The sequence below is a fragment of the Anabrus simplex genome, chromosome 1, assembly GCF_040414725.1.
Source record: "Anabrus simplex isolate iqAnaSimp1 chromosome 1, ASM4041472v1, whole genome shotgun sequence".
Classification (NCBI taxonomy): Eukaryota; Metazoa; Arthropoda; class Insecta; order Orthoptera; family Tettigoniidae; genus Anabrus; species Anabrus simplex.
In genome coordinates this window covers 1,272,660,101-1,272,673,011 of record NC_090265.1, presented here as the reverse complement: position 1 = coordinate 1,272,673,011, position 12,911 = coordinate 1,272,660,101, and the positions used below count along the sequence as shown (strand labels likewise).

Here is a 12,911-nt window from a genome sequence, read left to right as displayed (position 1 = left end):
CGCCTTGTTATTAATATTCTTCCTGGCATTTTCCCCAATAATTTAGGGTCTGAATTTGACCTGGATTTGCCCAAGTTTCACGGCCTGATGCCCTTCCTGACGCTAATCCTATGTAGGGGGATGTATTCACTATTGCGTGTTGCTGTGCTGCAGCTGTGAGCTCGCATCCGGGAGATGGTGGGTTCGAACACCACTGTCGGCAGCCCTGAAGATGGTTTCCCGTGATTTTCCATTTTCGCACTAGGCAAATGCTGGGGCTGTACCTTAATTGAGGCCGCTTCCTTCCCATTCCTAGGCCTTCCCTGCCCCATCGTCGCCATAAGACCTATCTGTGTCGGTGCGACGTAAAGCAAATAACAAAAAATCAGTTTGTGGTGTGTTGTGTGTGAGGATGAAGAGAAGTTCATTAAGAAGAACGCAAACACTCAGTACCCGAGCGAGAAGAATTATATATATGAAGTTAAAAATCGTTGGTCCGGCTGGGAATAAATCCGGGGCCCTCTGAATCAAACGTTAGCACACTGACCATTTAGCCATGGAGCCGGACTCACCGTATTATTGGTAAGGCTTGTTAGAATAAAGCTTGTGTCGCACATGTTGATCTGGCCCGGCTTTATGGACGGATACCCTTCCTGATGCCGCTTCTATGTGGAGGGATGTATTCTCTACTGCATGTTTCTCTGGTGGTTGGTAGCTTGATGTGATGTGCGAATATGAGAATGTGTTTCGACAAACACAAACATCCAGTCCACGAGGCGTAGGAATTAACCGTGCACTGTTAAAATCTCCGGCCTGACCGGGAATCAAACTCGGGGCCCTCTGAACTGAAGCTCAACACGCTGACAATTCCGCCGAGGAGTCGGACAGAAGAAAGCGTTTCATAACGTATCATTTGACGATCCTGACATCGGAAATGAAACCGGCAGTGCAGTGAAGCTGGTTGGGGCGCTTGTCTTATTCGAAACGAAGAAGGTATGCTCGGGTCACCCGGAAGGACGTGGGTTCTATACTCCATCAGGAAGTCGAAAATTTTAGAAGTTAGATTTGTACTTCTGGAGAGGGAAATAGTAGTGGGGTTTGGGGTGGGGGTGGCTCGTCTCTCAGCCTATACAGAAAGTGAATACCAGGCTAATTCCTGGGGATATAGGCAGCCAGACATATTGCAGTTCCGAGGTTATAGCATGTGGAAGTTCTTTTAATAATCTGCTTTACGTTGCACCGACACAGATAGGTCTTATGGTGACGATGGTATAGGAAAGGGCTAGGAGTAGGAAGGAAGCAGCCGTGGCCTTAATTAAAGTACAGCCCCGGTATTTGCCAGGTGTGAAAATGAGTAACCACGGAAAACCATCTTCACGGCAACGGCAGTGGGGTTCGAACCCACTATCTCCCGATTGAAAGTTCACAGCCGCGCGCCCCTAACCGCACGATCAGCTCGCTCGGTACTTGGGGAAGTGTTTACCTTCCGTTCCTCCAAGGGCCTTCATGGCTTGTACAGAGATGACGTTGCTTAGTTTGTCTTCTGTGCTGAAAGATATAGGATCGAATCCGGCATATTCGTTTGGCATTTAAGGATTTTTATACCAATAGATCGACTAGCTCGTTAAGACCAGGGCAAAATGTTGGCTCTTTGGCACCACTTAACATCTATAACAGTGGAGGGTACATTAAACACATCTCGTTCAATCTGATGTACATTATATTTCATTAAAATATAATTGTTAAGGGGAACAACATATGGAAGCAACTTCCAGTAATTTTTATTCTGGATAAAGAGATGCTTAGGTAAGCCTTCCAATCAATCAATCTATCTATTACCACTGACTTGCAGTGAGAGCTGTCACCCAGATTGCAGATTTCCTATCAATTGCTTATCTAGTCTTTTCTTAAATAATTTCAAAGAAGTTGGAAATTTATCGAACATATCCTTTGGTAAATTATTCCATTCCCTGATTCCTCTACCTATGAACGAATATATTTACCCCAATTTGTCGTGTTGAATAATGATGATCTTCTCAACTAATAATAATGTTACCGAGCTCGATAGCTGCAGTCGCTTAAGTGCGGCCAGTATCCAGTATTCGGGAGATAGTAGGTTCGAACCCCACTGTCGGCAGCCCTGAAAATGTTTTTCCGTGGTTTCCCATTTTCACACCAGGCAAATGCTGGGGATGTACCTTAATTAAGGCCACGGATGCTTCCTTCCCACTCCTAGTCCTTCCCTGTCCCATCGTCGCCATAAGACCTATCTGTGTCGGTGCGACGTAAAACAACTAGCAAATAATAATAATAATAATAATAATAATATTGTATTTATGTCCCACTAACTAATTTTCATGGTTTTCAGAGGCGCCGATGTGCCGGAATGTTATGCCGCAGGAGTTCTTTTACGTGCCAGTAATTCTACCGACATGAGGCTGACGTATATGAGCACCTTCAAATACCACCGGACTGAGCCAGGATCGAACCTGCCAAGTTGGGGTCAGAAGGCCAGCGCTCTCTACCGTCTGAGCTATTCAGCCATGCGACCTTCCCATCTTTTAAAAACTCCGTTCAAGCTTATTCATCTATAAATATCATTAACGCCATCTCTCCACTGACATCTCGAAACATGATAAAAATGATTAAAAAATAAATTTACTTTTTCCTGCGGTACGTTGGTTGGACCTCTATATACAATAAGCATCGTGTTTTGATACAGCAACTACCGGCAGATGTCGAACTCAGTGTAGAGAAATTCGGTAACTTAAGGGTAAGAAGACGAGGACAATGATTTTGAAAAATCTTAGAAAAACTCTGAATTCAAATTCTATAAAAATTTTAACTCCTTATCTGTAGAAATATTATTATACAGTAGTATCAGAAATAGAGTGAGGCACCTTCAAGCAACAAGATTGTGCTTTTACCTACTTTTGATATCATGATCATAGCCTCGAGACTTGCAATTTGACGTGAAATCCGAACCTCAAAGAGTGAATTTTCATTTCAAATATCCACATGCATTGGCCGTAATTCAAACTGCGGCCTCCTTGGTGAGATACCAATGACAATGACTCTCGATTGTCACTCCCCACAAGGCACCTTTGAGGCTCAATCGAACTATATTCGGAATTTCACCACTGAGCTATGAGATCAAACCTCGATGATTGCATAGAAAACTTGAGCTTGACAGTATAGGTAGAACAGGTTTTCTCAGGGAGGTCCTGCTTCTCCTGTCACTTTCATCCCAATAATGTTACATAATTATTAATTTGTAATTGTCGTGGAAGTGTGCAAGATTTCTCGTTGCGTGGTACGTGCCCATACCCTCATGCTAACTGGACTGTCATCTCTAGACCCGGCAATTTAAGTGAAATATCATAGACAGATCGCGTACAGTATTAACGTAACCAGAACTTCTATTGTACATTGTAGAGCTTTAATGTTAGTTCTGACATGTTAAGGCCTATTAAGTTGTGATCTGTAATTACAATATATTTCTGGAAGGATATTGTTGTTTTCATTGATGTCAAAGATAATGTAGGTAGAACTCACCCTGGTGTGGCCCCATAGCTACAGCTGCCACCCTCGCCAGCACTAATACGAGAAGAGACGGTACAAGAAGACACACGTGAGAACATCCAAGGCGCATGGTGTTGGGCTATACACGTGTAGCCTGGCCAGCACACACTGCGTGCGTCCTGCTGCACAGCCACGGCAGTACTGAAGACCGAGCAGGCGGCGGCGCGGACCAGACATTAGGAGTGGGGCGGACTCTCTCACAGTGTCAACAAGCTGCCGCACCGCCCGACAGTTACAAAGTGTTCGTCCACGTTCCATAACAAAACAAAACATAGTATGGATTTCCCGTTCTATAACACTCACTTATGTTCACCAAAGCCATTAGGCCTATTACTGAGACTTGCTTTGCCATAGCCGCACACGTGACTTCTCTAATCCGGATACAATCAAACTATTACTAAGAAATCGACTAGATATGCATCACTCATTTCATAATTTGGCAGTCGAACTATAAAGTTCATGAAAATAAAGTTGAAATGGTGCAAAAGAAAGTTCTGAGGTACCTCATATAAATAAAAATATCGAGCGGTGCAGTGTCTAGGTCATGGTCGCAAGTTTTGACGTAGGCTAGAATATGTCAAGTGTGATACTTATTGTCGTAATAAAATATCTAGCCAGTATGATTTTGAAAATTTGTTGCTGACATTTTATTTTTTAATTTTAAACAAAGTACACTGATGGGCAATTGAATTAGAGATAGCTGAGTCTTGGCAAAATGATGCTGTGGCAGGCTGGATGAATGTAACAGTATGGGGACCGTTCATATAGGATGAAATGGAACCCCTGGTACATCCGCCAACGTCCCTCATCGGCGAAAGATATAGGAACCTGCCGTCAGAAAATGTCTACCCATTTGTTCACCTTCTTCACCCTGTGGGAGTCCTGTATCTATGTCGACGCATCGCTCCCGAATTATGCCTGACTGGCTCGATGAACAGTCCACTGACATGAGAATTCTTGTCTGGGCCTCAAGGTCACCGACCTCAGTCCTATTGAGCAAATCTGGGATGCTGTCGAGAGGGATGTGTGCGCCTTGGGTCCTGCTCCGAACGATCTCCGTACATTATGGCTGCGGTTACGGAACATCTCGCTTCTACATGCTAGTAGCTGGTAGACGCTTTCGCAGTTGTTCTCGATAGTTGACTGAATGCCAGTCTGAGCGAGTTTTTTCATAAGTGGTAGAGTTCTCTGTAACTGAAGAGTTATTTTTATATGAAGGTAATTTTCTGATATCTTGATATTTACATAGCCATATTGATACACCGGATCCCATGAGATCTCCGAAGTTAAGCAACATTGGGCGTAGTGAAGAAGTGGATGAGTTGCCACGCGCTGTTGGTGGGGGGTAAGGGAGTGGAGGAGCGGAAAGGAACTGGCAACCCTACTGTGCATAAACTCCGGCTCAGGCACACCTTTGCGGAGGTTCGGACCTGCCTTCGGGCAGAGTACATCCTTACCTTACCTTTCATATTATGCATAATTCTTTTAAGATGTTAATATATGAGTAGAATGGAATGAAATCAAATTGTCTTCGTTTATTAATTTTGGGCAATCTATGATTACCGCTCTGCTGACAAACTTCAACTGGCGCGAGGAAACCGACAGCGGACTGTTTCATTCGCTTTAATGGCGCTTAGCCTAAAGCGCCAGCTGGCGCATGAGAACACGAGAATTTCAAACGCTTAAACACTCAGCAATGTTTGTCAAATGTGGCACTAGCTGGCGCTTGCTCGTGCTGGTAGCCGCTACTGTTCCGTAGCCTATGGGAGGCTGTACAACGGTCATCCCAATGCTTCTGGTATCTTGTGAAGTCCATATCTCACCACATCGCCGCCATCATCAGCGCGAAAGGAGCTACTACACGCTACTAACCAGGTATCTCTAATTCAAATGTTCGTCAGTGTACACACATCTTCATGAAAAAGTCGATGAGCAATGGATCTGTGATTTGAGAAGTAACATACTGAACCCTTTTGGTCCATATTGAGGGATACCTACCTTTCTTACCTATCAGCAAAGTTCATGAGATCTGTCTCTTGGGTCGTATCGGGTTCTTCGTCACTTGCTGAGGTGAAGGTAGGGTTCAGTAATTCTAATCTATCTACCTGAATGACAGGTCTGTTTAAAAGATTTCTATTTATTCAGGAAATTTTGAAGCATTCTGATATGTCAAAGGTATCATAGAAGTCAATTGTGTCCACTGGACACCACAATAATTTTTACATAAAGGTCAGAAGACTGGTGTGAGACTTTGACGTAACTGCCTGATGGGCATTCTTACTAGAAACCATTGTCTCAATTATTAATTATTTAAGAAAGGAAAGTCTGGAAATCCTTAAATTCGGCTTCCGTGTGAGACCACATGTACCATCATAGTGATTCGTTATGGCCCAGCCCTCGTAACACGAACTCTGAACTCTGGGTATAATTAAGGCCGTCCAATCGGTGTGTGCCACACAGTGGTTCTACGGCATGGACCCTTAATTGAATCAATGAGACCTGCGTCTATGTCATGGACCGACATCTAAACTTCTAAGTTACTTTAAAGTCATTGTGGATGATGACCGCAAGGAAAATGATGCTACAGTGGCATATGGCCCTAATCTGAGTCACTGAGGTTGATGACCCCCTGACCATCCAAGTTTCTAGGCTGAAGGCTAAACACAATTAAGTTACATCGGTTGATGACCAAAGTTTCCACTTTACTATCCCCAGCACATTCACTGCTCAATAAATCAAAGTTAAATAATTACAACAATAGCAATGCCCACAAACTTTGTGGCAGTAAAATCCATTTCCTTCGGATATGTCCCCTTAATCGTTACTTTACCATTTAAATATTCCCCAGAAAACAAACTAAGATTTCCAGAATGCATCTCCAAGTTATTCGCTTGATTAAAGTTATTTCAAAATGCGGTTTCACTGAATTTAATAATTAAATAAATTTAAATGATTTACCGAAATATTAAAGAACAACAATTTCTATCTCCGCGGACTCTGGTTTCTTCACAAATTCCTACGCAGCTGTGATGTAAATTCAATCATGTGATGTTTATCTGGTTGGAAAAGAATTGTTACATAATTCATGTCCAGTTATATATCTTGTCTCATGATCTCACACTTTAAATCTAATCTAATCCTAGCCATTATTAACACTTGGGTATCCTAATAATCTACGTACAAACCAAAGCAACTCGCCATATAATTACGATGTCATATCTCGTCATACCATTTACAAATTTTGCGCACCCCTCACAGACAAACCATAATCACAACCATCGCTCTATATTTTGGACAACCCTGAATTTGGTTACTCTTGTTCTTGTTCTGTTCTACTTGACTGGCTTCTCAAATGTTCCCTTTTAAATTCTGCCGACATAATTAAACAAATACGATATTCTAACCAACAAAATGCACAGATTATGCTTCAAGATGCCCACACTAATTATACGCGTCGCAAATTAATACCGCCATGGATTTCTATATATTTCTTTCCATTCCCAACATTATAAAATATTCCTCGGGCTTCCATGTCCCGGCTTCAATGACAGGACTCTAACCTGATTCGCACATCTCATCTCAACTCATACGACAAAACTAACCTCTGTTTCCCAAAGGAACTGGAATAAAATCCTTACTAGAATCCACAACGTCCAATACGCACAGTGCTTTAATAATGAATAACTTCGCATAACATGATATCGTATTTAATAACTTGATTTTCACGAAAAATGACTGAAACATTCTACTAGATCTTTTTTATTGTCAGCCAGACACAGTTTAAAATGGGCCTAGATAAAAAGGTTTCTCTCCGTGACCAAATTCATCACCCTAGATTCTCACCCGACAGCGCGCTTCCACTCGATTGAAAATGAGTAACCATGGATTTCTAAATTATTTACGTCAAAATTACAGACAGAAAAATTTGACGTCGAATGAACATCTTAATTTGACATCACAAAATATACACACGGAAATGGCGATCTATATTGGACATGATATCACTTCGAAACCCTATTCAGTAACTTTTTACAACATTATACGGCACTCGCAAGACTTCAAAAATTTATCCAAGTGGAAAATAAAACAAATGACTCTTTTAGTCGTATTCTAACATTTACAAAACTTAATAGGGGTGACCTCTGCGTCGTATATCCCAATTCAAATTCACTCTTAGAGATCATAAAACAAGATATAATAGGTAGTAAGATGGAAAGTCACATTACCTTATGTAGTCACACCATTGTTCGTCATAGGGCTCACCTGCGACCCTGGCATTTTATTTAGCCATTTTTATATTCATGGCTTTACAGATCATTACTATATTTCTTCAGGTTTCCTGGAATAAAGCATAAAAAAAGAAATGTCCTTCACTTTTTTTTGATCGCACACGATGGACTGTAATTACTTCCGCACACGAATTACTTTCTTTACAAATTTATTCGGTACCTTAACCGTCCTGTCTGATACAATTATTTCACTCAAGAAAACTATCTCCTCATGGAGTCAAGACCCCAGCCACAATGGCTAAAATCTGCAGTTGAACTCAGTCTACTTTTGTTGTTTGATTTCGCAGAGCAGCTCAACAGTTTTTCGTCCGCTTTGTATCAGAAATGCCGGAGGAGGAGGCTTCGTCATGGCGTCCCTTCATATTTATACCAGTTACCCCCCTCTCTTCGGGTATCCCCCTTTGCCGCCAAGAAAATTTCTATAAATTTTCTGACTTAACTAAACTGTAATTACAAGAGTTTTGAAAGTGACTACATACTTGCTACATTTCTGGCGGTAGTGTTCATGGACATTTAAAATTTATACGGGCTCGATTTGTGGGATAAATGACCTCCTTTGATAGGCACTATATTTTTTTGACTTGGCTTGGGTCACGCCATGTACACGCGCTTTGAAATAGTTCGCGAAACTGACTTAAGATTCTTCCGCCGTTAACACGTGCGGCTGACGTCACGTATCCCAGAGCGTGGGACGGACGGAAGTTAAGTCTATATTTGTACCGTTCAGAGTCTTGGGAATTTCGACAGGTCCTCTGGGGCCTCCTCATCGTCACTGGTCAGTATCCACATCCATGTGTTCCAAATCATTTACCACCACTGGAGCAGTAGATGTGCTCCGCTGGAGCTCCAGTAGCACGAAATTCACCTTACGATTCTCGGCCACCTAACTTAGAGACTTTCCCGATAAGCCTTTTGACCCTCAGCGTTGGTGAACTTGAACATTTAAAAATAATTCTGACAAGCCCCTACACACTTCGAATTTTTCGACGTGAACATTTCATTTCTGATGAAGATCAACAAATCTCGATTCTGATCTCGGCGAACAGACGTAGGCTGCAATATTAGGGCAGTAATGAAAATAGAGTCTGACAGCACCATCAAGCCTAACATTGACCGAATTATTGCCAGCAAACGTCAGCAGGGCTCAAGTAATCGGTGAACATAAATGGGTTGCTTTTATGCAACTTATTCCTTTTTTTTCGGAAGAAACGAAACCGCCATGCCCAGGGAGTAGACAAGTGCTCACCGGAACGCTCCACTCCTTTGTTTTGTCAACGAGAATACTCTTAATTTATGAATTTAATGTACCTTGAACAGAATTTGATTCTCCGTTTAATATTTGGTTAATGTGTGCAATATTTATGTAGCCTACAATCCTAGTGTCTTTGTATATATCAATAATGTTTTTATTATTTCATGTAAATTAACAACGTAGGTTCCTTATTAATTATATGGGGCGGGGGGGGGGGAATGGCAGCTGTCCTTTAGAGGTAACACACTTCGTTCGCAATGAAGAAAGGAATACTGTGTACCCCTAACACATTTTCGAATTTCCTCTGCTCGAGTCAGAGCGTGCCAGCCGAGACCGCACGGGAGCAAAGACCACCCTGCCCGTAGCTCGCCTGGCGTGCGCTTGACCTTGACGTGCCTGCTCTAGAGCAAATATGGACACAATTCGGCTCAATGAGCAGTGCTGCAGGCTCAGACCGATAAAGGAGCAGAGTATGCGCGCTGACGAAAGGAACAGCCTAGCAGCTCGCGTATTTAAACAGATTTAAACCTTTAACAGTGTTTGTGCCTATGTCTCGTTATATTCGGTGCATTAGATTATGGTGAGGAAACAAAATAAGTTATTTTGTATACAAACGCCATGTGTTAAGCAAATACGTTTAATTATATTACTACAACAGACTATGGGTAGGACACAAAATTAATTGTTTCTGCATATGATAATTAAATACTCCACCTGTACTCATAGCAATACTGCAGGCCAACAAAAATGCTTGTTTAAGAATACAGAATAACCAATGAACGACAAACACACTGTACGATTGTACTGAGTAAACGTAATATACTCAGCCAGGTACATTGCTATTGGCTAGAATCTGTACATAAATGCACAGAAAGTCATATCGCCATCTAATCTTTACAGCACTAAGAGTTTGATGTCAGCTGCAGTGTTGTCAACCGCGAAATATTTTATCCGCTAAATTTTAATTTAAAATCCCCTAAATTACGCTAAATTTCTAATTAAATCAGAATAGCTATACCAGCTTTTTGTATAGATAAAATTAAGTCGATACTCGCCAGTTTTAGAACAGGGTTTCATAATCTTCTCCTCTCCTGTGGTTTCTTATGAAGCCTTGGTACCATTCCTTTTCGAAATATCTGATGCCAATTCATGATCACTGTAACACTTGTTCACTTATTTCAATCCTGCTCGAATGGTAAACAATAGCGGTAGATATTCAAGTTGTTTTTACCTAATGTAATCGGGTGAGAGCTCTTTCAACAACAGCATTAGACCATTATCCTAACTCTTTAGCACTATTTCAGAGCAGCCAAAAGAACTTTCCGTCGACTTTGCAGCTCACCAGCAATGCAAATTTTTAATGTTCAGATATTTCGAAAGGGTTTTCACTTTCATCACAGATTTCATTGTTTTCATACCCAAGGGATATTTAAGGATGTATATATTTACTAATATCTACTGTCAAAATGTCACCTTAGTATCTCGGAAGAAGTCTTCTGGCGTTATGTTCTGCCGAGTTCGAGTGGAATGATTTATTGATTTTACAACATTTTGACAAAGAGGGTTTCAGAAAAACAACATAAAGTTTATTAATGATTTCACTGGTTGGCAGTGAAACACTTTTCAATGATTTTGTTCCTTAAAAATGGGTCATTAACTCAAACCATTTGGAAAGGACACGATTTCTTGCGACTTGAATAGACAGCCATCTTGTGTTACTTTGCTGCACCTTTCCTTTCAGCATAGAAACACGATATCAAACACAACACACCCAGCTCACCATGATTTCAGTGACGATTACAGCAGCAGCAGTAAACAATGATAATAAGTTCTATTCAGCAAGTATAGCAAATGTTAAAGTGAGTTCTATATTATTGTTTCTCCTTACGATAAAATATGATAATGTTACCTCTGAAAACCGCTAAGTTTGAAAATCCGTCAAAAATTCCGCTGTCCGCTAAAAGGAAATTTTATCCGCTGTTCCATTTAAAATTCCGCCGAATTTTGCGGAAAATCCGCTGAGTTGGCAACACTGGTCAGCTGCTCTCGGCTCTTCCCACGCTCAAGCCGTTAGCTGAAGGAGCGGGGCTCTCTTATTGCCCACCTATGCTGTAGAGGTTAGGTATTCTTATCTTCATAAGATCATCAAGGTGAATAAACAATTTATTTTTACGAAGAGATTAATTTCAAAATATGGTTTCTAATTTAAAAGTTGATTTTTTTTTACTGCGAACAAGACTGTATCTTAAAAACTATTATTGAGGCCTACCTTTTACAGATATCATGTTTGTGGAGCTTTATATACCTACTAAATAATCCTTCCGTACATACGTTAGCCCTGACGTTGATATTGTCGGCAGTGCGAGCCCAAAATTCGCTCGGATGGCCGTTTTTATCTGACTTTCTTGCCATAGATTAAAGGTTCACATACCTAAACCTTCCTCGATAAATGCTCTAGACCAGGGATGGCAAACCTATGACACACGTGCCACTAGGTGACACACGAACACGATTTCCGTGGCATGTCAGACAACATACTAACGTATTTTAATGTTTTTAACCTGCAATAAATAGACCGAAAATGTAGCAACATAGCATATTTTAACATTGCGCTTTATGTCTCTTCTATGGTTATATTTTTTACATATTGTTTAGATTAGAGCAAAAATATACCTTATTATTAAAATTTACGTTTTTTTCTTTTTTGTCCGGCTGCATGCTAAAAGGGTTAGCGTACTGGAATTTGGTCACAGGGGTCCCGGATTCGATTCCAGGCAGGGTCGGGAATTATAACCATAATTGCTTAATTCCGTTGGCACGGGGGCTGGGTGTATGTACGTCTTATTTTGTTACTTTTCTAAAATGCAATTTCCAGTGATGCTTGCAAAATAAGTAATGAAATATTTAGTCGAATGGATGTATATGTAATGCAATTTAATACGGTACCTACATGAAGTCAAATGAGGGGTTACATGATTTTAAAGGAAAATCGATGGCTACACTGGACAGTAAAACGTAATAAATAAGACCTTAATTGACATGCCAGTCGGTAAAGGTTTGCCATCCCTGCTCTAGACAATTTCTTTTCATTTTTTTCATTTGCTATTTGCTTTACGTCGCACCGACACAGATATGTCTTACGGCGACGATGGGATAGGAAAGGCCTAGGAAGTGGAAGGAAGCGGCCGTGGCCTTGATTAAGGTACAGCCCCGGCATTTGCCTGGCGTGAAAATGGGAAACCACGGAAAACCATCTTCAGGGCTGCCGACAGTGGGGATCGAACCCACTATCTCCCGATTACTGGATACTGGCCGCATTTAAGCGACTGCAGCTATCGAGCTCCGTGCTCTAGACAATGAAAAGCGCATCAAAATCCATTAGGTGGTTCTAGAGAAAACCTCACTGGAACATGTAGACACCTACTGAGGACTTCGTAGATTAGATTGGATATCGTCTTTATTATAATATGTATAAATTAGATCTTTATAATCATTTAAGGAAAATTACCTATATATAAAATATTACTTGAGTGTACTTAACTACAAGTCATCTAGCATAATAATTAAAACAGAATGCCTTAGAAATTTAATCGTAACTTAAATCATTTGAATACCTCAACAAGCACTACGATTTACGGCAGAGTGTTCGGTACATTGCAGGCCTATTACCACTAGCTTAACAATGCTATGTGTTTTGGGTCGCACCGACACAGACAGTTCTTATGACGCTGATGGGGTATGAAAGGGCCTGGGACTGGGAAGGAAGCAACCGCGGCCTCAATTAAGGTACAGGATTTACCTGGTGTGAA

General features: G+C 41.1%; 1 protein-coding gene across 1 annotated transcript in view; it reads right to left on the bottom strand.

Annotated features, from left to right (window-relative positions):
• Positions 1-3,686, bottom strand: part of LOC136858267 (A disintegrin and metalloproteinase with thrombospondin motifs 7) — an 852,495-nt gene extending 848,809 nt beyond the window's left edge. Inside the window, exon 1 of the mRNA XM_067137673.2 lies at positions 3,535-3,686. Within this exon, the coding sequence (XP_066993774.2) occupies positions 3,535-3,631 (97 nt within the window). The 5' untranslated portion in view covers positions 3,632-3,686. The remainder of the gene's footprint in view (positions 1-3,534) is intronic.
• Positions 3,687-12,911: the final 9,225 nt, after the last annotated feature.